General features: G+C 39.2%; 4 protein-coding genes and 1 non-coding gene across 5 annotated transcripts; 1 reads left to right on the top strand and 4 right to left on the bottom strand.

Annotated features, from left to right (window-relative positions):
- Positions 1-539: 539 nt before the first annotated feature.
- Positions 540-1468, bottom strand: LOC127253377 (heat stress transcription factor B-2b-like). The gene is made up of 2 exons (XM_051277941.1): positions 1164-1468; positions 540-963 (listed from the first exon to the last, which is right to left on the bottom strand). The coding sequence occupies exons 1-2, from the start codon at positions 1401-1403 to the stop codon at positions 694-696; spliced, it is 510 nt and encodes a 169-aa protein (XP_051133898.1). The 5' UTR covers positions 1404-1468; the 3' UTR covers positions 540-693.
- Positions 1469-2796: 1328 nt separating this feature from the next.
- Positions 2797-5206, bottom strand: LOC127253160 (E3 ubiquitin-protein ligase RMA1H1-like). The gene is made up of 2 exons (XM_051277598.1): positions 5088-5206; positions 2797-3552 (listed from the first exon to the last, which is right to left on the bottom strand). Exon 2 carries the CDS (start codon positions 3525-3527, stop codon positions 2862-2864), a length of 666 nt encoding a protein of 221 aa, XP_051133555.1. The 5' UTR covers positions 3528-3552; positions 5088-5206; the 3' UTR covers positions 2797-2861.
- A 1980-nt stretch (positions 5207-7186) lies between these two features.
- Positions 7187-13707, bottom strand: LOC127253158 (DNA-directed RNA polymerase II subunit RPB2). Its single transcript, XM_051277597.1, has 19 exons — positions 13266-13707; positions 12380-12601; positions 11999-12289; positions 11717-11914; positions 11503-11567; positions 11338-11424; positions 11133-11253; positions 11005-11049; positions 10777-10914; positions 10601-10673; positions 10340-10416; positions 10141-10248; positions 9929-10045; positions 9536-9691; positions 9340-9444; positions 9125-9250; positions 8968-9045; positions 7670-8872; positions 7187-7568 (listed from the first exon to the last, which is right to left on the bottom strand). Exons 1-19 carry the CDS (start codon positions 13527-13529, stop codon positions 7449-7451), a joined length of 3594 nt encoding a protein of 1197 aa, XP_051133554.1. The 5' UTR covers positions 13530-13707; the 3' UTR covers positions 7187-7448.
- Positions 13708-14201: 494 nt separating this feature from the next.
- TRNAF-GAA (transfer RNA phenylalanine (anticodon GAA)) lies at positions 14202-14274 on the bottom strand. The gene has a single exon. It is a non-coding gene; the product is annotated as a tRNA-Phe (tRNA).
- Positions 14275-14364: 90 nt separating this feature from the next.
- Positions 14365-24362, top strand: LOC127253370 (uncharacterized). The gene is made up of 5 exons (XM_051277933.1): positions 14365-14595; positions 14670-14784; positions 16155-16242; positions 18134-23567; positions 23797-24362. The coding sequence occupies exons 3-5, from the start codon at positions 16162-16164 to the stop codon at positions 24096-24098; spliced, it is 5817 nt and encodes a 1938-aa protein (XP_051133890.1). The 5' UTR covers positions 14365-14595; positions 14670-14784; positions 16155-16161; the 3' UTR covers positions 24099-24362.
- Positions 24363-25017: the final 655 nt, after the last annotated feature.

The following is a 25017-nucleotide window of genomic DNA, read 5'->3' as shown; positions in this document are numbered from 1 at the left end:
TAAATAAAAATATTTGTTATCTTCAAATCTCAAATCCCTAATGAAACAAAATGTCGTTGTCAAATGTTGCGGTGCTGAGCATGCACGCATGTCGTCATCGTTCAATTTATTATTCATGTTTGGGTATGCACTTGTTGTGTATCTTTTTTTTATTTTTTATTTTTAAGATTAAATCTTATTTATTTATTTTGAGTTTCAATAAATAAAATGTTTGAATGATATTTTGTCTATGATTTCAAACACACATATATATATATATATATATATTTTCATATTTTATTATTCAATACAATTCACACAATAAATGAAGCAAGAAATACAATACGGAACTAACTATGGCCTTGTAATTTTGCAATATTCGTTAGTGATTGGCACTATTTTAAAATTTTCAAAAATATTCAATCAAATACTATATTTTTGGTGAACAAAGCATTGCATCAAATACAAATTTTATATAATTTTAAAAAAACTCAAAAAATTCCAAAAGGGCTTTAATTTGTTAAAACCATGGAGTATAATTAAGTAGAGGATATGAGCATTATTTCATGCATGCTTATCATTGGTCAACTGCAATTTATTTCACAAATTAAAGAGACACACATGATCACATGCTTGCTTCATCTTCTAATTAATGTTGTTCTTCATCAATACAACTTCTTAATATAATAGAAAGAGATGATACAGATGATCTGCTTACGATTTTTGATTTAGAGTAGAAAGGCATTGGAGCAAATTCATTTCCAGAGCCTTGAAATGAGCTATTTCCCTTTCCAGTTCCACTCTCTCTCTTCTCAGCTTCTTGTTTTCCTCCACCGCCATCGCCGCCGTCGCCGCCGCCAGAAACGGCGGGAACACGCTCGCCTCGCACTTCTTCCGCCTGATCTCCGCCAGCAGATGCCGCTGCCCTCTCCGGAATTTCTCGTGCTTGAATTCCCACCGTTTCGACGCTGTCTTCTTAAAACCCTGCCCAATAGATATATATAATTGCAGTGGAGACATTAATCAACAATGGCGGATTCCATTCGATTTATGAAATAATTAATTAATCAAAATCAATTAAATTATATTCACAGCTGACTATATTCATTAATTGATTGATCAGCAACAAATTATATATATATATATGAAATTAGGGTTTAGAGATTGGGGATGCGGAGACTCACATAGGTGTTGAGCTGTCGGATGAAACTGGAGAAGTTATTGTGTTTGAAATACTTAGGGAGCATGGCGTCGGAGAACTCGGCCGGCGACCAAACGACGAAGGCATTCCCGTCGGAGTTCCAGGTGACTATGGCTCCGGCGGACTGATCTTCCAACAAATTGTACGTTTTCGAGAGGAACGGCGCCGGACACTTCATTCTCCGGTGATCAGGACCTGCAGCTTGTCCTTGTGGAGTTGCCATACTTGAATATATATATATATATATATTAATATTATAATTATTCAAAATTAGGCACTCGAAGCTTTAGTGCATTGCCATTCTTTTCTACTTATAACAATATAATTGAATATTATTTGCTACATGAATTTTGACTTTTGAGCTTGTTTGTTTCGTTTTTATTTATTTATTTATTACTATTACTATTAGATGTTATTTAAATTAGATATGAAATGTATGCTGATTATATTAAAATTAATATTATATATATATTTTATAAATAGGGACAATATATATTAGTATATTAGTGAGTATATGTATATTAATTAGGTTTCAAATCAATACAATATTGATTTGATTTGATTTGATCAAATTTACGTATACTATAAAAATATTGTAATATAAATGTGCTATAATATAATTTGATCCAATCAATATGGATTTGTGTTCCATTAACTATATTTTTTAATAATATTATTGAAGGCATATGTTAAAATAATTTTGTAGGATGAACACGTGATGTTTTCATTTCTATCTACACTTTCAATCTTTACACGCACACATATATACTTACGATTCAACACTATCTAAATTGACACTACATGTAGAGTTTGAATTATGGATTGACAATTAAATTGGTGCTATAAAATTCATTATTGAAGACCCAAATTTCATAACTCAAATATATTTTTGATGACACTACAATCTGGAATTGTTATTCTCCAAATGTATACTAGATAAACTTTAGAGTCTAATCTAGTAACACTCTTTCTGCAAAAATAAAGCTTCTCTTGGCAGAGGTCATTTATACTTCAAAAAAAAAAAAAACTTTATCTATCCACTATTTGATACTTATAACATATAATAATAATTATTATTTTGCTACCACAATTAAATTACTCTCACTCTTAAATGAATTTCACATTATATTTTCAATTTATTTTTATATACAAATACTATTAATTTTCAATTTCTATGCACACACAACACTGTATACTTTTGTTGGATACAGAAGAGATCATTGTACCTCTTTAACTTATTAGGCCTTATTAGAAATTTAGAAAAAAGGAAAAAACTTATTATATATGCTTTATTGTTGATTTAGAGTCGAACCATTTTCAAATTTCATTAATAGATAATTGAATTGCCGTATTGGTTTAAATAACAAAACAGAACAGAGCTGGTAATAAGAATGTGAAATGTCAGTGACAGTGAAAGTCAAGCAGCTGACCAAGCACGTGCAACGACGCCGTATTGTATCTCTTGAGATGATTCTGTTATTGACTTGAGGTTGAGTGGCCGCCCCTTGACCATGACCATGCTACTAACAACATTCAATTCAAATTTGGATTCCAACTGCAAAGTCGCATTACTCGCCATTTTAAAACACACCAAGAAAACACGCTTTTGATGAATATTCTTTTCTTATGTTTTTTTTTTTTTTTTGTTGTCATCACAGATACAGTCCATCGTCTAAAACTTTCAAAACAGAAGAAGGCACAAAAGAAAGCAACAGAACAAGAAAATGGAGATTCTGTTAAGCGATTTATCGGCCTCGATCTCCCGGCGTCGCAGCCTCGGCGTAATGCTTCTAGCCGGAGAATTGGGATACGCATAAAGCCCGGAAGCTGCATTGCCGAAAACTCGAGCATGGACCATCTCCCCGAGCATCCCAACCAACGGATGAGATACACTGCTACGGATGTTATTCAGACGAGGTCCCGAGTATCCTGGATGGATGTACTGATTCAGATACTGCTGCTGATAGGGATCATAGGACGGCTGTCTGGACAAAAAGTCTGTAAGAGCTTGAATTCCGGAGGCAGGTGGCCGGGGAGGGATACTGTCCGGTTCTGACAGGGGCTGGCCGCGGCCGTAAAGAGGGACCATCGTTTTCTCGGAAGTTTCAGCCTTGCAGACGGGGCAGCGAGGGAGCTGACCGGAGGGGAGGGAGGCGGTCTGAGTGTCGAGCCATTTGTAAATGCAGGGCCAGCAGTAGAGATGGCCGCAGAGGGTTACGACTGGATCGGTTGCCAAGTCTAAGCATATGTTGCAGTCGAAGCAAGTCGAGGATTTGTCCGAATGTGTTGTTGGTGCTGAGGCCGGAATCGAATTCCAGTCCCGGACGAAATACTGCTCGAATGCCATCGCTAGGTTGTCCCGAAAATATTACCTAAAAAATACAATGTATGAACTTAACAATAGAAGTCGACAAAAACCAAAATTTTGTCTTCTTTTGTAGTACTTTCACAATTCTTTTCCTACTTTACAACAAAAACACTTAATTTTATAAACACTAAACAAATACAGTCCAGATGATCAGTAAAAACTAGTTTGTATAACATCAATTGATTGAATTAATCTGACTAAATCAAACCACAAAAACATTGAAATCAGTTCGTTACAACTTTAAGTAATATCATAGGTAGGATACAGCTCCCAAAGTATCTATCAAGAACTTAGGATGTGTGAACAGTAAGAATCATTCTCAAAAAAGCAAGTCTTTTCTTTCTTTTTTTTTTAAAGTTGAAATAGTACTCCATCCGGCTACATTTTAATGTCCAAATACCAAAATATACGTACTTTTACCATAAATATTATCAAACCTACCCTTGTTTATATCAATACTATCCTATCAATTTTTTTTTAAAAAGGACAAAAGAAGTCTTTATATACAAAGGTAACTATTAGTTACCATTTAAATACAACCATTTTTCAATTGGGTGGGGAGGAAGTAGGTTGGTTTGATATGTTTTGTGAAATAAAATATTATATTTTTATTGAGAAATGTACCGTACAAAATTGAAAAAAATTAAATAAAGCACGAAGTTATCAACATATATGGGCCAAGACTGATCCAAAAGTCCAAAGAGGATCCATCAGCAAGCAAGAAAATTGGGCACTGCAAATAATTCACGAGAGCATATTCACACAGGCAGGCAGTAAGTAGTCTGTCTGCTTCCAACGTCAAGCAACAAATCAGTACTGCTGTCCGCTTCAGTAGTGCCTTATCTTTTAATTTCGATAATGGTCAAATTTATTATCAAGAATGCAATTGAAATCCAAATATAGACGCCAAATAAGCCAAAATAACATAAGAAAATCTGAAAAGTTCAACAGTCAAGTAGGACAAGGATAGATTATGAACTAGTCAAATAAGACAAAAAAAAAAAAAAAAAAAAAGGAATAGCAATAGGAAGACAATTCCAATTTGATCATTAATTGAGCATCCTAATCTAAACAATACAGTGTTTCAAGAAATGAAGAAAAAGTAACTGTTCTTCATCCAAATAATAAACAGAGCCACAACAGAAAAGTGAGTGAGACAAAGCAGTCAGAGAATTTAGCAGGATTAATCCAACACGGTTTTCAAATTTCATATTTCAACAGAAAATATTATCCGATTCGGAACAAGGATTATCCAAATTCAAGTTCCTCCAAAATCAAAGCAAGTCTTCGAGCATATAATCTCCAATCGGAGACAAACAGAGCACAACTCATCGCGAATCAAACTAAAACCAGATTCCTCCAAGTAGATCTAACAATCACAGTTCAAAAACGATCGATATTCAACAATTTTCCGCAATCAAACATCAGTAGCAAGTATCAACGACTGCAACACTCCATTTAATAAAAAATAAAATTAACAGTAAATCGAATGAAGTTCCTCAATACAAATACGGAGCAGTTCAGGTCAGATGCAGTTACCAGGTGGGGAAGAAGACGATCGATTGCAGCTTAGCTTAAACCTCTGAGAGAAGATTTAATGGAGTGTAGAGACCAGAGTGGAGAGAGCAGAGGAAAAGGAAGAAGAAAGAACGGGAGGTTCTGCAAATTAAAGGGTTTGTTTATAAGATAAAAAAGTCTTTCAAACGAGTCCGGGTAGGGTATGTTTGTTTGTTATATTTGATACAACAAAAATAACTTTAATAAAATAAAATATAAATTGATCAAATTAAAAAAAATTTGTTTGGTTGTAATTTCGTTTCCATTTTTATTATTTATCTTCAATCACTTAATTTTATATTTCCCTGAAAAGATTTTATTATTAGTATATATTATTTTTTTTCTTTTATATGCTACATGCTTCTTCCGATCCAAAATTATGTATCCTTTCGTTTTTGCATGGAATTGTAGAAATATTAGTATTATATTGGGATGTAGTAGAAATAAAATAAAAATAATTAAAATAACTTTATTAGTATTGTGTGATAGAAAGGTAACGATATTTGTGTAATATATTGTAAGTTGTAATGGTATTTATAATGTCAGCTAGATAGTACAGTTACTAAGAAAAAAAATGTATACTTTGGTATCAGGCAAACTCAAATAGAAAAAATAAATAATTTGTTATGGGACGGAGGTGAAAGAGTATAAGATTCCATAATTATTTAAAATATTACTATCACAAATTCATCTCTACACCATCATGCTATTTTTCACTATCACGAGTCTCTTACTAGTATTTTCTTATAACGTAAAAATTCGCAGTCGTTATCCAAACAGTAAAACACAACTCAAATCGTAAAGTATTTTTAATATTGTACTATAGTGTATATATATATATATGTAATGACTTATTTTTGTGGTGAAGTGGAGTGTTATAATTCCATAGATAATTATTAAAAAAGTAGTTGAGAAATCAATTTTGAGAAATAATTGATGCCGTTGACATTAATTTCATGTGTGATGAATTAAGCATTAGTTGAGGCGAGGGCTTCGATAATGACATTTCAACAACGTCCGCCACAAAAATAATAATCTTTAACAGGAAAAAAAAAAAAAAGAATATTCATGCAATTTAGGATGTGTTTCTAAGTCATTTTTTAACTTATAATTTTATTTCTTTATTAAATAATAGTTTGAATATGTAATATTTTTATAAAATTATGTAAAAATTCTATAATAAAGACATTGGAAAAGAAAAATCATTGAGCAATGTAATTAGCAAATGGAGAGGATGCTTTTGTTTTATACTATTCGAAGGTGTGTTAGGTAAATTCTTAAATCCCACACGGGCCATTTTTACTGTATATAGTTTATCTATATTATTTATTATTTCATTTATAACGTCTATATAAAATATATATTAATTTTTATTATTTATACAAATATATAAATCATAAAATGGCACAATGGGAAAAAGGACAAGGGTGCAGGCAGGCGTAGCAACAAATAGTGCATGTAATGATAATAGTAGGAATGGGCAGATTTTGTTGCTTCGAGGAAAATAGTAAATTTATTATTTATATTTGCTATATATATTTATTTATTTATAAAAATATAAACATAAACATACTGCTGAGCCATTTGAGCCTAAACTGTCTGCACAATATTTTACTCTCTATGGCAAGTCTCGGGACCACAAGGCCAGCTTGCATTAATTATATTAGGACAAATTATTATTGGCTGTATATGATTGTTTATAGAACTTTTTTTTTTTTTTTTTTTTTTTTTTTTTTTTTCAATCTAAAAATTTTGAATAAAATACGATCTTAAATATAAATATATATATATATATATTTCTTTTTAAAAAAATCAATTACTCCTATCCTATTTTATTAGATTATGTAGACAATAGTTTACTTTTCATTATAAACTACCACAAAATATTGCTTTCTTTCACAAGCAAGTACCAATGTGTATTCACCGTCAATTCAATCACTGTATTAAAAAGTTTGTTTATTTATTAAGTGACTTAATTCTATTCAATACTTTAATTCAAAACATAAATTATACTACCTCCATCCCGCAATACCCGATACAATATTTAGACTAGAGAAATATAATTTAATAGCCAAAGTATATAAAAAAATGAATTATTTATATTAAAAAACTAAAATGGAAGTGAATTCGACCAACATACACACAACCCTTAATTTGTGAATTATAAGAACATCCAGGAATTTGTTGTACATGCAACATTATACAGTCGTAAAATTTTGCAATAAAAGTTCATAATGGATGACATTAATACAGACAGACAGACAAGAAAATCAAATAAACCAAAAATTGGTAGAACATACCAATATAATGAAGCAAAGTTAAGTTAAGTTAAGCTAAGCAAAACTAACCTCCTCTCTTCTTCTGATCTTTAGATTGTTTGATGTCCTTGGTGAGCATTCTTGGAGCAATCGCCATAGCCATAAGCTCTTGGAACAGCAGCTTGCAAGCGTATGGGATGTACACCTGAAACCAACACACCATACAAATTCAACCTTTATTACAACAGTTCGAACCAAAATCGAAATCAAAATCGGCATTTGAGGAGTTGTCGAATAATAGCTGACCTGAACTATGTCTGTCTTATTCTTGCAGCCTCGGCACTCGAACGAATTCTTCTTCAGATTAGCGATCGCGATCAGTCCACACCGCTCACAAACGTGGATTCTGTAGGCGTCGCTTTGATCGAACAACCGTTCCTTGAGGAAGTGCGCCGCGCCGTGCGCGATCATGCAGTCGCGCTCCATTTCACCAAACCGGAGACCGCCGTCACGGGATCGTCCCTCGGCGGGCTGTCTTGTGAGGATTTGGACAGGGCCCCTGCCACGGGAATGGATCTTGTCGTCAACCATATGCTTCAGCCTCTGGTAGTACGTAGGGCCAAGGAATATCATGGCCGGAAGCCTCCTTCCGGTGTGGCCGTTGTACATCGTCTCGAAACCTCGCATTTGGTAGCCGCATTTGTGGAGGGCTTTGCTGATGTTATCGACCGTTACATCGGTGAAGGGAGTGGCGTCGCCTTCCTTTCCCATATGCGCAGCGACTTTCCCCATGACACACTCGATGAGCTGCCCGATCGTCATACGGGAAGGAATAGCATGAGGGTTGACGATGATATCGGGAGTAATGCCTTCGAGTGTCCACGGCATGTCTTCTTGTGTGTATGTCATACCAACGGTTCCCTTCTGCCCGTGCCGACTGCTGAATTTGTCGCCAATCTGAGGTATCCGCACGGATCTCACCCTCACTTTCACGAATCGTAACCCGTCGGCGTTTGTAGTCAGTAGGACCTGATCGACTATTCCATTCTCGCTGTGGCGTAGGCTCGTGCTGTGATCACGTTTCGTGTAACGGGCAGCTTGTCCTTGGGCATCCTCGGGCGATATGGGAGTGGTTTTACCAATAATCACGTCCTCACCGGAAACTCTAGTTCCCGGAGGAGCCAATCCATCGTCATCCAATTTATCGTAGGAACCATGGCGCATACCCATCGTGTTGCCTCTATCAGGCCGTCCGAAGTCCTCTTTGACGAGGGTTCCCATCTTCTTCTCTTCGTCTCTGTAGGAACGGAAAAATAGAGAGCGGAAGAAACCTCGGTCGACTGATGACTGGTTCATAATGACCGAATCTTCTTGGTTGTATCCGGAATAACAGGATATAGCAACGATGGCATTGATGCCGGCCGGTAGCTGTCTAAAATGTAAATGCTCCATAGCCCGTGTAGTGACGAGAGGCTTTTGAGGATAGTAAAGAACATAGGCCAGAGTATCCTGGGAGAACATGTGAACAAATAGTAAATTTGTTGAATCCTTTTAGATGTATAGAGGCAGATAGACAAGATTGAACAAAACAAAGTGAAGAATACCATTCGAAATTGGTAATTGGTGACATAAATACCCATTGCTTGTTTACCCATAGCTGACTGATATGTGTTACGTGGAGACTGGGAGGGAAAACAGATAGTCAGAAAATGAAGAACAAAGTTCGATCAAGTGTTTAACAAGGCCGAGAGAGGAAACTACCTGGTTGTGATCAGGAAAGGGAATGATTGAAGCACAAACACCGAGTATCAGTGAAGGGTGAATCTCACAGTGTGTATAAGTCTCCGAATAAGCCTCGCCAGGATTCAGCCTCGCATTTACAAGATCCTAAATACAGTAATGAAAGCAAATTAGCTCCAATCGGGGAAAGAGAAAAGGCCATAAATGAAAACATCTCGGGCTTGTTAAGTACTCACACTTATGGTCATGGAAATCATAGTAGTTTCTTCTTCTTCTGTATCAATGTATTCTATGAATCCTTTTGCAACCAGCTCGTGCCAGCCGCCATCTTCCGGAGATTCCTGGAAACAAATGCACGGTTACTTATCAATGGCACGGCATAACAACATATAATGAAAGGCACATATTCAGAGAGGATTTGCAAAAGGATACCCTTTGTTGCAATGCTTGAATATCCTTCTTTTTTATAAGTAGTCTTTGTTTGTCTACAATAAATAGTGGTCGACTGCAACGACCATAATCAGTGTATATGCGAAGTTCTTTCAAGCGAATATCTCGAACCACCCCAACTTCAGTATTGACATCAACCTGTCAACAGAACATTTCTATCCCCAATTAGCAGGTGTATGGACATTCTTGAGTGTATTCTTTTTATAGGCAAACACAAACAAATCATGGTAAAGGCCCTTTCTATGACACAAGAATAATGTCATGATCTAACCGGGGTTCAGTCAGTGGCATATAACTATAAACCAAGAGGTTGTATTTTGATGGTAATCTTGGCAAGGGTTAATTGACAGGGAAGGAAGAGGCAAGTTAACTTACACGCCTCCTAAGACGTCTCAGAGTTGACACCAACATGTCGGGATTGCGATGAATGCCAACCCAACAACCATTCACAAAGATCTTTGTTGCTTGAGGAATCACAGCAGGGGAGATTTCCTGAATCAAATAAAGCACTTGAATTCAGAGAAGCTTTGACAAGATAAATTGACAAGAAATCAAAAGCTTCTTAGTGGGATAAATAGATAGCACACCTCGAAGTTCTCAGTGCCCCATTCTTCCAAAAATTCTAAAATTGGATACGCTGCTGACCCAACTGTAATATAGACCATTAATGCCAGGTTCTTCACCAATCCACAGGCCTGACATTCAAGCAAGAATAAAGCCAATGATAAACAAACAGGGTAATTATTCAAGAATCGTCAAGCAGATGCTATAAAGAAGTGCACTAACTTGTCCTTCGGGTGTTTCTGCTGGACACATCATGCCCCACTGAGAATTGTGCAACTGTCTTGGTTTAGCCAGTTTCCCTATGAGGGCATAAGATAGATTTTTCAGTTGAAATCATTAAAAATGAGGACACACTTTCAGGTGAACCCACACTTTTCAGTATTACAACTTTGTGAGGAGGGAACAATTGTCTAATGAAATAAGGGCCACGGACAATTAGTTCCAATATGAAATAATTGAAACAAGAGAAAAATGGGAGAATACCTTCACGGCCAATCGGTGAGTTAAGTCTTCTCAAATGCGACAAAGTAGAAGCAAAAGTTAGACGATTCAACACCTGTGTTATTTCATCCCAAAGACCGAAACAATTGTGTTCGTTTAGAATAAATTAAAAGCAAGGGAGATTTAAGATACTTTGAAGAAGTGACAAACGAATCAACCTGTGACACTCCAGCTCTTGTACCAGCTGCATTTGCTTGGCCCCAGTTTCCAGTCGCAAGAGAGTATTTTAGGCCACTTGTAATAGTTTTGGCCTTTATTGCAAATTGTAAATTCACATCTTTGCCATTGTCAACACACTAAAGGAGTACAGAAACAAGTAAATAGATGTTCAAGAGCATAACATTCAAAGAAATTACAATACAGATAGGAAGTGGAGACTGGAGAACCTTCTGAACATAAGACCTGACATCTCTGGTCAACTTTCTGAACAACTGCGGCAGAAACAGTCCAAACATCAGATGAGAAATATTCATGTTTTTGAGGTCAAACACCACTAAATCTAGAATCAACAAACCATTCGAAACAGGCCACCAAGTAAAGGACCAGCAAGATCCAATCTTTTATTTCCATAGTGATCCCTGTCATCCTCCGCCCTCCGGCCGAGTGCGCACAGAAGAAGTCGATGGATAATATAGCTGGAAAAAGTCGTACAAGATATTGCTTCAATAGTGATACTAGTGCATATATGGATATAAAAAACAAATAGTAGAAGAAGTTACCCAAAATAATAAGCTTTCTTAGTTTCGCAGTATTCTCCAACACCAACATGAGGAAGCATTTCTTTCTGAAGGATCTCTTTAGCATACCTGCATACGATTTAAGTAAGAACTTAAAAACAAATTAATTACCAGTAGATCAAAACCAGCAGTTTCAGTAGCACAAACTTGATCCTTTTTTCTCGTGTAACACCCACTGTAGCTCCTCTCTTCCCAATGTAATCCAGAGCCACCTGTATATGAAATTTTTAGATCATGGGATTCTAGATATGTGCCTATGATTATAAATGCTTTTCCAACTATGGAAACATTTAGTCACTACAAATCTTGAGCTTTTGACCCAATTAGAACCAAGCTTTTGGCATAAAGATTACACAAGTACCTGTTGATTTTGGATCACAAATGCTTCTTCCAAAGATGGCCGCAGCAACTCCATCATCTGAGTATCTTCGAAATTGTAGCAGATGTGCTCCAATATATCTTTGTCAGCAACAAATCCCAGTGCTCTAAATACAATAATAATAGGAATTTCTGTGCGAATGTACGGTAAGGTGGCGCGAATATATTGACCAGATGAACCCTGCAGTTATTGGCAAATTTGGTTAATAAAAAATAGAAAGAGCAAATGTAACTTCAAAACTAACGGAACATCGGATCTCCTTACCCCCTTGGCACTAGCTCGAGAAAGCATCCGAACAAACATTGTGCTAGGAGGCCTGTTTTGGGTCTCAGCCATGGACCGAACTTCAGCTACATAAGCATATTTGTTTGGCTGCCTCTTCTTAAATACATAAACATGATTAGTGCTCATTTTCTCCTGAGCAATTAAAACCTTTTCACTGCCATTGATGATGAAATAACCACCCTGGTCATATGGGCACTCTCCCAGTTCGGTTAAATCTTTCTCAGTATTGTTATATAGTGTGCAATAACTTGAGCGGAGCATTATTGGAACCTACAAACAAGAGATAATGTCGAATGAGGCAGTTCCGAAATATTCCTAATCTTGCACCGATATCAACACCGTAATTAAGCCAGCACTTACCTTCCCAATAAAGACTTTTGTAAAATCTTGAGTCTCCGTAATTTCCTCACCGTCATGGCCTTTCTTTATTACTTGTTTACTGACATCCACATACAACGGAGCTGAATATGTCAAATTCCTTAGCCTCGCAGCTTTAGGAAACAAAGTAGCTGTTTCTCCATCAGATTCTGTCATCATTGGTTTACTGAGGTATATCTGACCAAAACTAATCTTATAAATAGTCTGCAAGAAACAAGAAATGAGAAATATTAGACCACCCATTAATACAAACAAAATTTCTTACTAAAGCATACACACTATGTTTCATGAAAACATTTTGGAAGCATAGAGATTTACTTGACTTTGTTTACAACATAAGACACAAACAATGGTCAAACAAATTGACTCTCCAATTCCTCTAAGGGATTCATTCTTATGGTGTTACTTCACTGACTTCAACACTATTCTCTTAGTTAATTCCAATCACAAAGAAAGCCATTCAACCAAACTATAGGCAGTTAAACTGGAATAGTGACTGCATCTTCAAAAAAATGTCTAGAACCATTAAAATCTATTAAAATACTCAGTTCAAAACAACTAAGAGGTCAAGCTGGAAACTTAGCAATCTCCATACAGCTCATTCCATTTCCATCCTCAATTAAGTTCTCCCAAGTCTAGAACTTTTAAAATCGCCTGACTTGATCAATCGCAGAAGAATTCCTTCCCTTTTCAAGCTTTAGTACACCTCTAAAACCACCAAATTCCATTAAACTCTCATCAAAGAACTGTTCCAATCCATCAAACGAACCCCTCACACTTCAAAACCCTAGAAAATCTTAAACAAGCTCCATATTCCCGAACGAACATTAAATAAGCGCCGTAATGCGCCGGAAAAGAACTAAACAACCTCCGCAAAGTCCGACTGCTGCCCGGGATTATGCTGCGACTCAGGACGGATCTCAATGTCGGCGGATTCATCGACAATTTCCTGCATAGTGTTCTGGATAAATTCATCGAACGAGTCGAGCTGCTGGCGCACCAAACCTTTCTCTTCAAAATAAGCACTGATAACCGCCCAAGCATCCTCCTGTGTTATCTCTTCTTCCCCGTCGTCTTCGTACTCCTCCTCCTCGTTGAAACCCTGCTCGTAGTACTCCTCCTCCAAATCCATCTCACCAGTTGGCTTCCTTGCTCGTCTACTGTCTACTACTCAGTAGATTGTTTTCTGAATTTGAGTCCGTTCGTAGTCAGATCAAGATCGAATACCCCGGAGCAAACACGGAAGCTCGCATATGCGAGACGTCGACAGAGACTTTGAATTATCGAAATTTGGGGGTCAAGGATATAGGGACGGCCATTTTATACTCGCGGACGGCGGTGAAATTGGAAAATCGTATGTACACAAACAGCGATTTATAGTAGCAAAGGAAACAAAGAAAGTCGCGTTTCAAAAGAATGTAGCAAAATCGTGTTACACCGAAGCGATTTTAGAAAAAATAAAAATTAGGAAAATTGCGGTGAAATTGGAAAATCGTTTTACACTAACAGCGATTTATATTAGCAAAGGAAACAAAGAAAGTCGCGTTTCTAAACCGAAGCGATTTTAGAAAAAATAAAGCGATTTTAGAAAAAATAAAAATTAGGAAAATTGCGGTGAAATTGGAAAATCGTTTTACACTAACAGCGATTTATATTAGCAAAGGAAACAAAGAAAGTCGCGTTTCTAAACCGAAGCGATTTTAGAAAAAATAAAAATAAGGAAAATTGCACTTCTAAAGAATATGGCAAAATCGTGTTACAAACGAGCGCTTTTAGGAAAATCGCTCTCTTAAAATTAAATCATTGCGGTGAGCGTGGATCGAACACGCGACCTTCAGATCTTCAGTCTGACGCTCTCCCAACTGAGCTATCCCCGCATTTGTTTAGTGATCTTATCTTAAAAGTTATTAATTGTTTTAAATTTAATTAAATATAAATAATAAAATAGGAAAAGATAAATTAGGGTACTGTATAGTGGCGGCACGACTGTTTAGCGGCGGCGCTAGTGCTCATCGCTGGCCGCCGGCGCCACCGTCTTCCCCTCGATATTCCACGTAGTATTCAATTTCAACGGTACGCGCAATTCTTTTTCGACGGTGACTTCTTTCCTCAACATTAACAAATAGCCGCCATTAACGTGGAGATAATCAAATGGAACGGAAGCACTATGATCCGGAAGGAAAAGAAGGTTGAACAAGGTATAACATTAGTTCAAATAATTTTAGACCCGAACTGTGGAATCATATCAATTATAGCATTTTGGATGTTTCAGAACTGTGCAAGATTTACTGGCTGTTGCTGATACGATGAACATGGTGAAAAGTAATGTGGACTTGTCTATGAAGTTAAAGGAGGGAAACTGCGTGCTTAGTAAAAAGATTCATCTGGTAATTAATGATCTGACATTTGTGTGTTACTTGTGCTTAAAGGTTAATAATTTGTTTACATCTGTATTGTATCTTTTTATCCTTGCCATGGTTTTTTCTCAGCTTGGCTCTATTGTGGTTCAGTACTTCAGTTTGTGATATAGCAATGAATACAGACAGATAGTATTTAAAGTAAAGGGATCAGGATTATAATTCATAATCTTAAGTCAAGGGATTATTTTATTCCATCTCTTCAATAGGACATGATAATGTATGAATTAGCATCCTAACCACATGTTTAAGGATTGCTACTCATTAATGCAAACAAACCCAAGAGAATGTTCAAACTTTAAGCCCAAAACGTTGGGCTGGATTCTATGCCAAGAATTTTTGAAACATAATGCTCCCTTAAACAAGTAATCCAATTGAATCTCATAGATGACACAAGATAGCCTCTCTGATAATAGTTCTTTTGGTCCATTGCCTTCAGTAAACATGAATATAGCTTTGCTGAATTGATTTAGCAATGTGAGATTTACCCTCTATTAAGAGTAAAATTGCAGACACTGTTGTTGATCATATGTAGCTTCTGTCATAGAACTCGTGCTAATTATTTTTTGTGCCCTGTTATTTTTTCTTCCTTGCACTATGTATCAGACAAGGCTGAAGGATAGATCAAACTTTACTGCTTTGAAAAATTCACATTGAGATCTATTTGAACTAGCATAAAGATGGGTTATAATCATAGTTGTCAATAGCATGCAATAGCACCATATTGTGTTGCCATTGTGGTGTTTTAATGCACTTGCGGCAGTCGCTTGTTGCAAAAGGGTAATGCACGTTGGAGTGAATATAAAATAAAACAATTATCCAAGAGGAACAATGAGGATAATAAAAATAAGGAAGAAAACATCGATTAGATTTTGATTTTAATTAACTTTGATTATTTATTTGTCAAAGTAGTATTGATCCAATAGTTTTTTACTTATAAATTATCTATGATCATATATTTTGACATTTTATTTTGTTTAGCAGAAAACTTTATGCATCACTTGGAATGATAATGATGAGATTATTTTATAAAACTTTCATATGTATTTCGACAACAATTTTGCATATATAACAATTTTTGTTCGTATATCTTTATATTTTCAAATAGCAGTCATCCTACTTTTACTATTTACCGGTTATAATCGAAATTGCCTTTGGGCTTTCTATATAGAGCTACTATGTGAGCCAACTTTGAAATTAAGATATTTGACTCGACTCGACTAGAACAACAGCTCTATTAATATAACCAATCAAATAATCAAGGGTGAATGCCCTTGGAGGATTATTGCATTATTGTAAATTGTGTAAACAAGCTGCTGACATGATTGCTTCATTTTCAGGCTACATATGAAGAATCACTCCCAATCCATTTACAACAAAATTTCTCACCATTCCAGACCATTGTTGTCGAATCTTGAAGACTCCAAGGTAAAAAAAACCTTCATTGCTTCTATTACAATTTTAAGCTATAGAGGTTGCTGTCAACTCCTAGGATACAATGTTGAGAGATTAATTAGTATAGCATCACCCCGGGATCTATGCTGCAAATATATTATTACAAGCATCTCAGACAGTTTACATTAATACAATTAATTTATTAACTAGGGAATCCAATTTAAGTTGTGAATTGTCACGTCCATGAGGCAGCCAGCTTGCTTGCATGACTATTCCCTCGGGTTTGTTTGTTAATATGACTTTTTTGTTAGTTGAGTTCAATATAGTAATCTGACTTTATCGTAAAGTCTTCCTCTACTTTAGATGCTTAATTCATAGTCTCCACGCAATTAACATGCAATTAGCTGTTGAAAACCAATTTAGAAGTATGTTCAATGATTAAATAACATAGAGCTGAAAGAAAGGAAGTTAATACCACATGCCAAGGCCTAATGTATTACTAGGTTTTACTACAATTAATGTTCTCATTTTCATCGATGCTGTAGGACTGAAATAGGATCTACATTGGCCAATGCAATATCTTGCTCTAGAAATCGTTAACCTTCGTAAATCTCTCATCCATTCAAAGTATGTTAGAACCAATTTTGATTATCTAAAGCTAACAGGACTAACTGAATAATCTGTGTGCATATAGGCCATGTTCATTGCATTATGTTTGTGCTGTTACTTTTATATTATTTCTTCTTGACTTCATTCTTGTTTAGGTAAGTTTTTGTAAAGAGTCATTAAGAAGAAGTGCCCTCACTTATATATACATATATTTGCAAATGGGGTGGTTAGAATGTTGCACATAAAAAAAGACTGTGAATACATGGTTTCAATTAACACAGTATGTGTTTTGACTTTGAAACCATGTGTTGATAGTTCACATTGTTTTGTGAATATATCTCATGTATTGAAATTAATGATAGAATGTGTTTGTTTAGTATTATATTGTTAATAGTTCAAGGTAATTTTTATATTAGGTTTGCAAAGCATATCGCTAATATAAAAATAATATTATGTGTTAGAATTTATATATATATATATATTGTGTGATTGTGTGTGTATGTATTATATTTTTTGATAATAATAATTGAAAAAAATAAAATAAAATTGGTTATGTGAATACACAGTGTTTTGTGAACTATTGTTATGTAAATCTATATGTTGCATTTATATGAAATTAATATAAAAAATGTACTACATGTATATATTTGATGTTTCGTCGGTATGAGGCGAAAGTGTTGATTCTAACACTGAAACGGCAGCCTCTGCAAATACATCTTCATTTTCATAATACACAAGAACCCTTTCACATAACAGATTCCATGTCTTTATTAGTGAAAGTCAAATTATCAAAGGATTATATTTCACATGCCATGAGTTATGGATCAATAGGCGTTGACAAGTGATAAAAAAGGTATTAAGATATATGGTGTTGCATGTTAAATTGGTACATGGAAAGTTCCCATTTGCTACAAGTCTGACTTAAGCTCAGGCCTATTATTTAAATCTCTTACACATGCAGCTAAAAATTCATGGAATCATATTCTGGTATGTAATAGAATTATTATATTCCAATTTTTAGTAGGTGTCGGTCACCCCACACTTGTGCATTTATGAACTAGTTTTTAAATATTTAAACCGTTTGATCATTTCAAGATCTTGATTTCAAGTTCAGTTTCAACTCCCTGTTCTAATTTCTTCATTTTTATTTATTTTTTAATGTGACATTATTATATGTTTGATGATCTGCAAACTTCAGAAATATTCATTGGGTCCCTCTATAAATACACACATGTTGATCACGAGACAATAACCATAGAGTAGTAGTAGTAAGTAGTACAGAGTCATGGCAAAAGCAACCTTTCTGCTTTTGCAGATTATAGGGGTGCTCTGCACTGCCTTTGCTGCCCATCATGTAGCGCCGCCGTCGCCGCCACCACCGCCGGCATCACATGGTAATCACCATGACCACCACCATGACCACCACCGGCACCGGCACCACCACCACCACCACCACCACCACCACCACCACAATCACTCAAAGTCACATTCACCACCACCACCTCCTCCTAAACCATCGACTCATTCACCACCACCACCGCCACCTCCTCCTAAACCATCGACTCATTCACCACCACCACCACCTCCTAAACCATCGACTCATTCACCACCACCACCACCAACCCTAACACATCCTCCACCACCGCCTCATTCACCAAAACCGCCACCAATGAACCCACCAACACCTTTGACTCCGCCGGCGCATTCACCGCCACCTCCCACACCACCATCTTATCCCCCAAAATCACCGCCAGTGAGTCCGCCAATATATAATCCACCGCCTCATTCACCACCGCCATCACAACCACCCTCTCCCACACCGCATACTAACCCTCCGACATCACCGCCAGTGAGCCCACCAACCTATAGTCCTCCGACTCATCCACCACTACCACCACCCTCTAAAACCCCGACATCACCGCCAGTAAGTCCACCTACATATACTCCACCACCACCATCACAACCACCATCTCCCACACCACCCTCTAACCCCCCGACATCACCGCCAGTAAGCCCGCCAACTTATAGTCCTCCGACTTATCCACCACCAGCATCTCCTACACCGCCCTCTAATCCTCCTACTTCACCACCAGTGAGCCCACCAACTTATAGTCCTCCGACTCATCCACCACCACCACCACCTTCTAACCCCCCGACATCACCGCCAGTGAGCCCGCCAACCTATAGTCCTCCGACTTATCCACCACCACCATCTCCTACACCGCCCTCTAATCCTCCTACTTCACCACCAGTGAATCCACCAAGTTATAGTCCTCCGACTTATCCACCACCAACCTCTAACCCCCCAACATCACCGCCAGTAAGTCCACCTACATATACTCCACCGCCACCATCACAACCACCATCTAACCCCCCGACATCACCGCCTGTGAGTCCGCCAACCTATAGTCCTCCGACTTATCCACCACCACCATCTTCTACACCGCCCTCTAATCCTCCTACTTCACCACCAGTGAGCCCACCAACTTATAGTCCTCCAACTCATCCACCACCACCACCCTCTATCCCCCCGACATCACCGCCAGTGAGCCCGCCAACCTATAGTCCTCCGATTTATCCACCACCACCATCTTTTACACCGCCCTCTAATCCTCCTACTTCACCACCAGTGAGCCCACCAACTTATAGTCCTCCGACTCATCCACCAACACTACCACCTTCTAACCCCCCGACATCACCGCCAGTGAGCCCGCCAACCTATAGTCCTCCGACCTATCCACCACCACCATCTTCTACACCGCCCTCTAATCCTCCTACTTCACCACCAGTGAATCCACCAAGTTATAGTCCTCCGACTTATCCACCACCACCACCACCACCCTCTAACCCCCCGAAATCACCGCCAGTAAGTCCACCTACATATACTCCACCGCCACCATCACAACCACCATCTAACCCCCCGACATCACCGCCTGTGAGTCCGCCAACCTATAGTCCTCCGACTTATCCACCACCACCATCTTCTCCACCGCCCTCTAATCCTCCTACTTCACCACCAGTGAGCCCACCAACTTATAGTCCTCCGACCTATCCACCACCACCACCACCCTCTAACCCCCCGACATCACCGCCAGTGAGCCCGCCAACCTATAGTCCTCCGACTTATCCACCACCACCATCTTTTACACCGCCCTCTAATCCTCCTACTTCACCACCAGTGAGCCCACCAACTTATAATCCTCCGACTCATCCACCACCTTCTAACCCACCGACATCACCGCCAGTAAGTCCACCTACATATAGTCCACCGTCTTATCCACCACCACCATCTCCTACACCGCCCTCTAATCCTCCTACTTCACCACCAGTGAGCCCACCAACTTATAGTCCTCCGACTCATCCACCAGCATCACCACCCTCTAACCCTCCGACATCACCGCAAGTAAGTCCACCTACATATACTCCACCATCTTATCCACCGCCACCATCACAACCGCCATCTCCCACACCACCATCTAACCCCCCGACATCACCGCCAATGAGCCCGCCAACCTATAGTCCTCCGACTTATCCATCACCACCATCTTCTACACCGCCCTCTAATCCTCCTACTTCACCACCAGTGAGCCCACCAACTTATAGTCCTCCGACTCATCCACCACCACCACCACCACCTTCTAACCCCCCGACATCACCGCCAATGAGCCCGCCAACCTATAGTCCTCCGACTTATCCACCACCACCATCTCCTGCACCGCCCTCTAATCCTTCTACTTCACCACCAGTGAGCCCACCAACTTATAGTCCCCCAACTCATCCACCACCACCACCACCTTCTAACCCCCCGACATCACCGCCAGTGAGCCCGCCAACCTATAGTCCTCCGACTTATCCACCACCACCATCTTCTTCACCGCCCTCTAGTCCTCCTACTTCACCACCAGTGAGCCCACCAACTTATAGTCCTCCGACTCATCCACCACCACCACCACCACCCTCTATCCCCCCGACATCACCGCCAGTGAGCCCGCCAACCTATAGTCCTCCGACTTATCCACCACCACCATTTCTTACACCGCCCTCTAATCCTCCTACTTCACCACCATTGAGCCCACCAACTTATAGTCCTCCTACTTATCCACCACCATCACCACCCTCTAACCCTCCAACATCACCGCCGGTAAGTCCACCTACATATACTCCACCGTCTTATCCACCGCCACCATCACAACCACCATCTCCCACACCACCCTCTAACCCCCCGACATCACCGCCAATGAGCCCGCCAACCTATAGTCCTCCGACTTATCCACCACCACCATCTTCTACACCGCCCTCTAATCCTCCTACTTCACCACCAGTGAGCCCACCAACTTATAGTCCTCCGACTCATCCATCACCACCACCACCACCTTCTAACCCCCCGACATCACCGCCAGTGAGTCCGCCAACCTATAGTCCTCCGACTTATCCACCACCACCATCTCCTACACCGCCCTCTAATCCTCCTACTTCACCACCAGTGAGCCCACCAACTTATAGTCCTCCGACTTATCCACCACCATCACCGCCCTCTAACCCTCCGACATCACCGCCAGTAAGTCCACCTACATATACTCCACCGTCTTATCCACCGCCACCATCACAACCACCATCTCCCACACCACCCTCTAACCCCCCAACATCACCACCAATGAGCCCGCCAACCTATAGTCCTCCGACTTATCCACCACCATCTTCTACACCGCCCTCTAATCCTCCTACTTCACCACCAGTGAGCCCACCAACTTATAGTCCTCCGACTCATCCACCACCACCACCCTCTATCCCCCCGACATCACCGCCAGTGAGCCCGCCAACCTATAGTCCTCCGACTTATCCACCACCACCTTCTTCTTCACCGCCCTCTAATCCTCCTTCTTCACCACCAGTGAGCCCACCAACTTATAGTCCTCCGACTCATCCACCACCACCCTCTAACCCCCCGACATCACCCCAAGTTAGCCCGCCAACCTATAGTCCTCCAACTTATCCACCACCATCATCTCATTCACCGCCCTCTAATCCTCCTACTTCACCACCAGTGAGCCCACCAACTTATAGTCCTCCGACTCATCCACCACCACCACCTTCTAACCCCCCGACATCACCGCCACTGAGCCCACCAATCTATAGTCCTCCGACTTATCCACCACCACCATCTTCTACACCGCCCTCTAATCCTCCTACTTCACCACCAGTGAGCCCACCAACTTATAGTCCTCCGATTTATCCACCACCACCACCACCCTCTAACCCTCCAACATCACCGCCAGTGAGCCCGCCAACCTATAGTCCTCTGACTTATCCACCACCACCGTCTCCTACACCGCCTTCTAATCCTCCTACTTCACCACCAGTGAGCCCACCAACTTATAGTCCTCCGACTCATCCACCACCACCCTCTATCCCCCCAACATCACCGCCAGTGAGCCCGCCAACCTATAGTCCTCCGACTTATCCACCACCACCATCTTCTACACCGCCCTCTAATCCTCCTACTTCACCACCAGTGAGCCCACCAACTTATAGTCCTCCAACTCATCCACCACCACCACCCTCTATCCCCCCGACATCACCGCCAGTGAGCCCGCCAACCTATAGTCCTCCGACTTATCCACCACCACCTTCTTCTTCACCGCCCTCTAATCCTCCTTCTTCACCACCAGTGAGCCCACCAACTTATAGTCCTCCGACTCATCCACCACCACCGTCTAACCCCCCGACATCACCGCCAGTTAGCCCGCCAACCTATAGTCCTCCAACTTATCCACCACCATCATCTCCTTCGCCGCCCTCTAATCCTCCTACTTCACCACCAGTGAGCCCACCAACTTATAGTCCTCCGACTCATCCACCACCACCACCACCTTCTAACCCCCCGACATCACCGCCACTGAGCCCACCAATCTATAGTCCTCCGACTTATCCACCACCACCATCTTCTACACCGCCCTCTAATCCTCCTACTTCACCACCAGTAAGCCCACCAACTTACAGTCCTCCGACTTATCCACCACCACCACCGCCCTCTAACCCCCCAACATCACCGCCAGTGAGCCCGCCAACCTATAGTCCTCCGACTTATCCACCACCACCGTCTCCTACACCGCCTTCTAATCCTCCTACTTCACCACCAGTGAGCCCACCAACTTATAGTCCTCCGACTCATCCACCACCACCACCACCACCCTCTAACCCCCCGACATCACCACCAATGAGCCCGCCAACCTATAGTCCTCCGACTTATCCACCACCATCATCTCCTACACCGCCCTCTAATCCTCCTACTTCACCACCAGTGAGCCCACCAACTTATAGTCCTCCGACTTATCCACCATCACCGTCACAACCACCATCTTCTACACCGCCAGTGAGCCCGCCAACCTATAGTCCTCCAAGTCATCCACCACCGCCTTTTAACCCCCCAACATCACCGCCGGTAAGCCCGCCTATATATACTCCCCCATCTTATCCACCACCATCACAACCACCTTCTCCCACACCGCCATCCAATCCCCCATCATCACCACCCGTTAGCCCGCCCGCTTATACTCCCCCTTCTCATCCACCACCGCCACCACCTTCATTAAGTCCACCCACTTATCCCCCACCATCGCCTATGACACCATATCCCCCGCCACCGCCAAAACAAACTCCTCTAAGAGTTCGTATTCAAGGCTATGTTCTTTGCAAGTCATGCGAATACAAGGGACAACCCATCCTTAAGGATGCTTCTTCTCTAAAAGGTATATATATTTCCTATTTCACTCCAAATTTTCTAACTTCCATAATTTAGATTTGATTTTTTTTCAATAAGCAAGTAGTACTAAATTAATCAAGTTATCTATTATATTTATATTTTTAGTCCTATCTCATCTCACAATACTTGTTGTATTGACATAACTTTCATCAATATTTTTAAATTCTCTATATTTAGAATTTTTACTTGTTTTAAACTATTTTATTTTTTAACAGGTGCTATTGTAAAACTACGGTGCGTCTATGCGAAATACAAATACTTGGAGGTTGCCAAGACTGACAAGTACGGAAAATTCTCCTTTGTCCCACAACTACTATCAATCGTCAATATCCACAAGTATTGTCATGTGTCCGTTCTCTCTTCTCCTAATTCCAAATGCAACGTTCGAACCAACCTCAACAACGGCAAGTCCGGTGGCGTCTTGGTCCTTGCCCCGAAACAAAACATCTCTAGCGGGTACATCGCCTACGAAGTCGGACCCTTTGCCTTTGAACCCAAAAAGAAATGTCATACATAGAATTAGACATACATATATATAGCAGCTTTTGATTTTCTAACACATACAGTTGTCTGAATTCATGTGTTGTTTTTAAGGTTTATTTCGCTGTGTTGTACCTAATGAACGATATGATGTATCAGTGATCGGAATTAAGTTTGAGTTACTTTTGTCTTTTGAAATAAATAAATTGATATTCATTTTCCAGAGTTTAGTTCTTCTTTTTGTTGTATGAAATTTGTAATAAAATATTTTTTTAATCAACAAGTTAATATTTTTGTACTATTTTTGTTTTATGTATTTATTTTAAAATTTAGGCTCTAAGAACTAAAGTTGTATACATGTTTTAAGTTTAATGACAAAGTTTTAAGGATTTGTTCAATCTCTCTCCCCCTCTCTCTCTCTATATATAGATATGTCTATTTCTTTGAGGGATTTTAATTTTGAATTAAAATAATTATTTAATTTGATATAAATATGCATTGGAATGATATTTGGAATATAATAGTAAATTTTAGTGTAATAAATAAATAAATAAAATATGTATTTAATTTGATATTTTAAAAAAAATTAAAATAATAAAATCATGATGAAAATATCAGATTGCAATGATATTTGGAATATAATAGTAAATTTTAGTGTAATAAATAAATAAATAAAATATGTATTTAATTTGATATTTTAAAAAAAATTAAAATAATAAAATCATGATGAAAAATATCAGAACATACCCAAACCTTTTTAGTTCTATATTTTGACTTTACTTTCATAAATAAATCATCGTATTCCTGCAAAATTGCATTATCTGTTTACATATACTTTATAATTTTTAGTACTATTTATAATAATATTTTTTTAATACTCATATATATATATATATATTTACAAAAATGTTATAGTTAACTCCCCTTCCATAGTTTGCATTAGCTTACGATTTCTT

This window comes from Andrographis paniculata, unplaced genomic scaffold (assembly GCF_009805555.1).
Source record: "Andrographis paniculata isolate CXL003 unplaced genomic scaffold, ASM980555v1 Contig50END, whole genome shotgun sequence".
In the NCBI taxonomy this organism is placed as follows: Eukaryota; Viridiplantae; Streptophyta; class Magnoliopsida; order Lamiales; family Acanthaceae; genus Andrographis; species Andrographis paniculata.
Note: the sequence above shows the minus strand (reverse complement) of the source record. Positions and strands in the feature narration are given on the sequence as shown.

What these genes read in the sequence shown, in the direction of transcription:
- LOC127253160 (XM_051277598.1), bottom strand. Translation starts at nt 3,527, where the DNA reads ATGGCATTCGAGCAGTATTTCGTCCGGGACTGGAATTCGATTCCGGCC.
- LOC127253370 (XM_051277933.1), top strand. Translation starts at nt 16,162, where the DNA reads ATGAAGAATCACTCCCAATCCATTTACAACAAAATTTCTCACCATTCC. An exon ending in CGAATCTTGAAGACTCCAAG is followed by an intron (nt 16,243 to 18,133) that starts GTAAAAAAAACC and finishes CTGCTTTTGCAG; the next exon opens with ATTATAGGGGTGCTCTGCAC. An exon ending in GGATGCTTCTTCTCTAAAAG is followed by an intron (nt 23,568 to 23,796) that starts GTATATATATTT and finishes ATTTTTTAACAG; the next exon opens with GTGCTATTGTAAAACTACGG.
- LOC127253377 (XM_051277941.1), bottom strand. Translation starts at nt 1,403, where the DNA reads ATGGCAACTCCACAAGGACAAGCTGCAGGTCCTGATCACCGGAGAATG. An exon ending in TCCGACAGCTCAACACCTAT is followed by an intron (nt 964 to 1,163) that starts GTGAGTCTCCGC and finishes TCTATTGGGCAG; the next exon opens with GGTTTTAAGAAGACAGCGTC.
- LOC127253158 (XM_051277597.1), bottom strand. Translation starts at nt 13,529, where the DNA reads ATGGATTTGGAGGAGGAGTACTACGAGCAGGGTTTCAACGAGGAGGAG. An exon ending in TTGTGATCCAAAATCAACAG is followed by an intron (nt 11,568 to 11,716) that starts GTACTTGTGTAA and finishes TTTCATATACAG; the next exon opens with GTGGCTCTGGATTACATTGG. An exon ending in GGGGCACTGAGAACTTCGAG is followed by an intron (nt 10,046 to 10,140) that starts GTGTGCTATCTA and finishes TATTTGATTCAG; the next exon opens with GAAATCTCCCCTGCTGTGAT.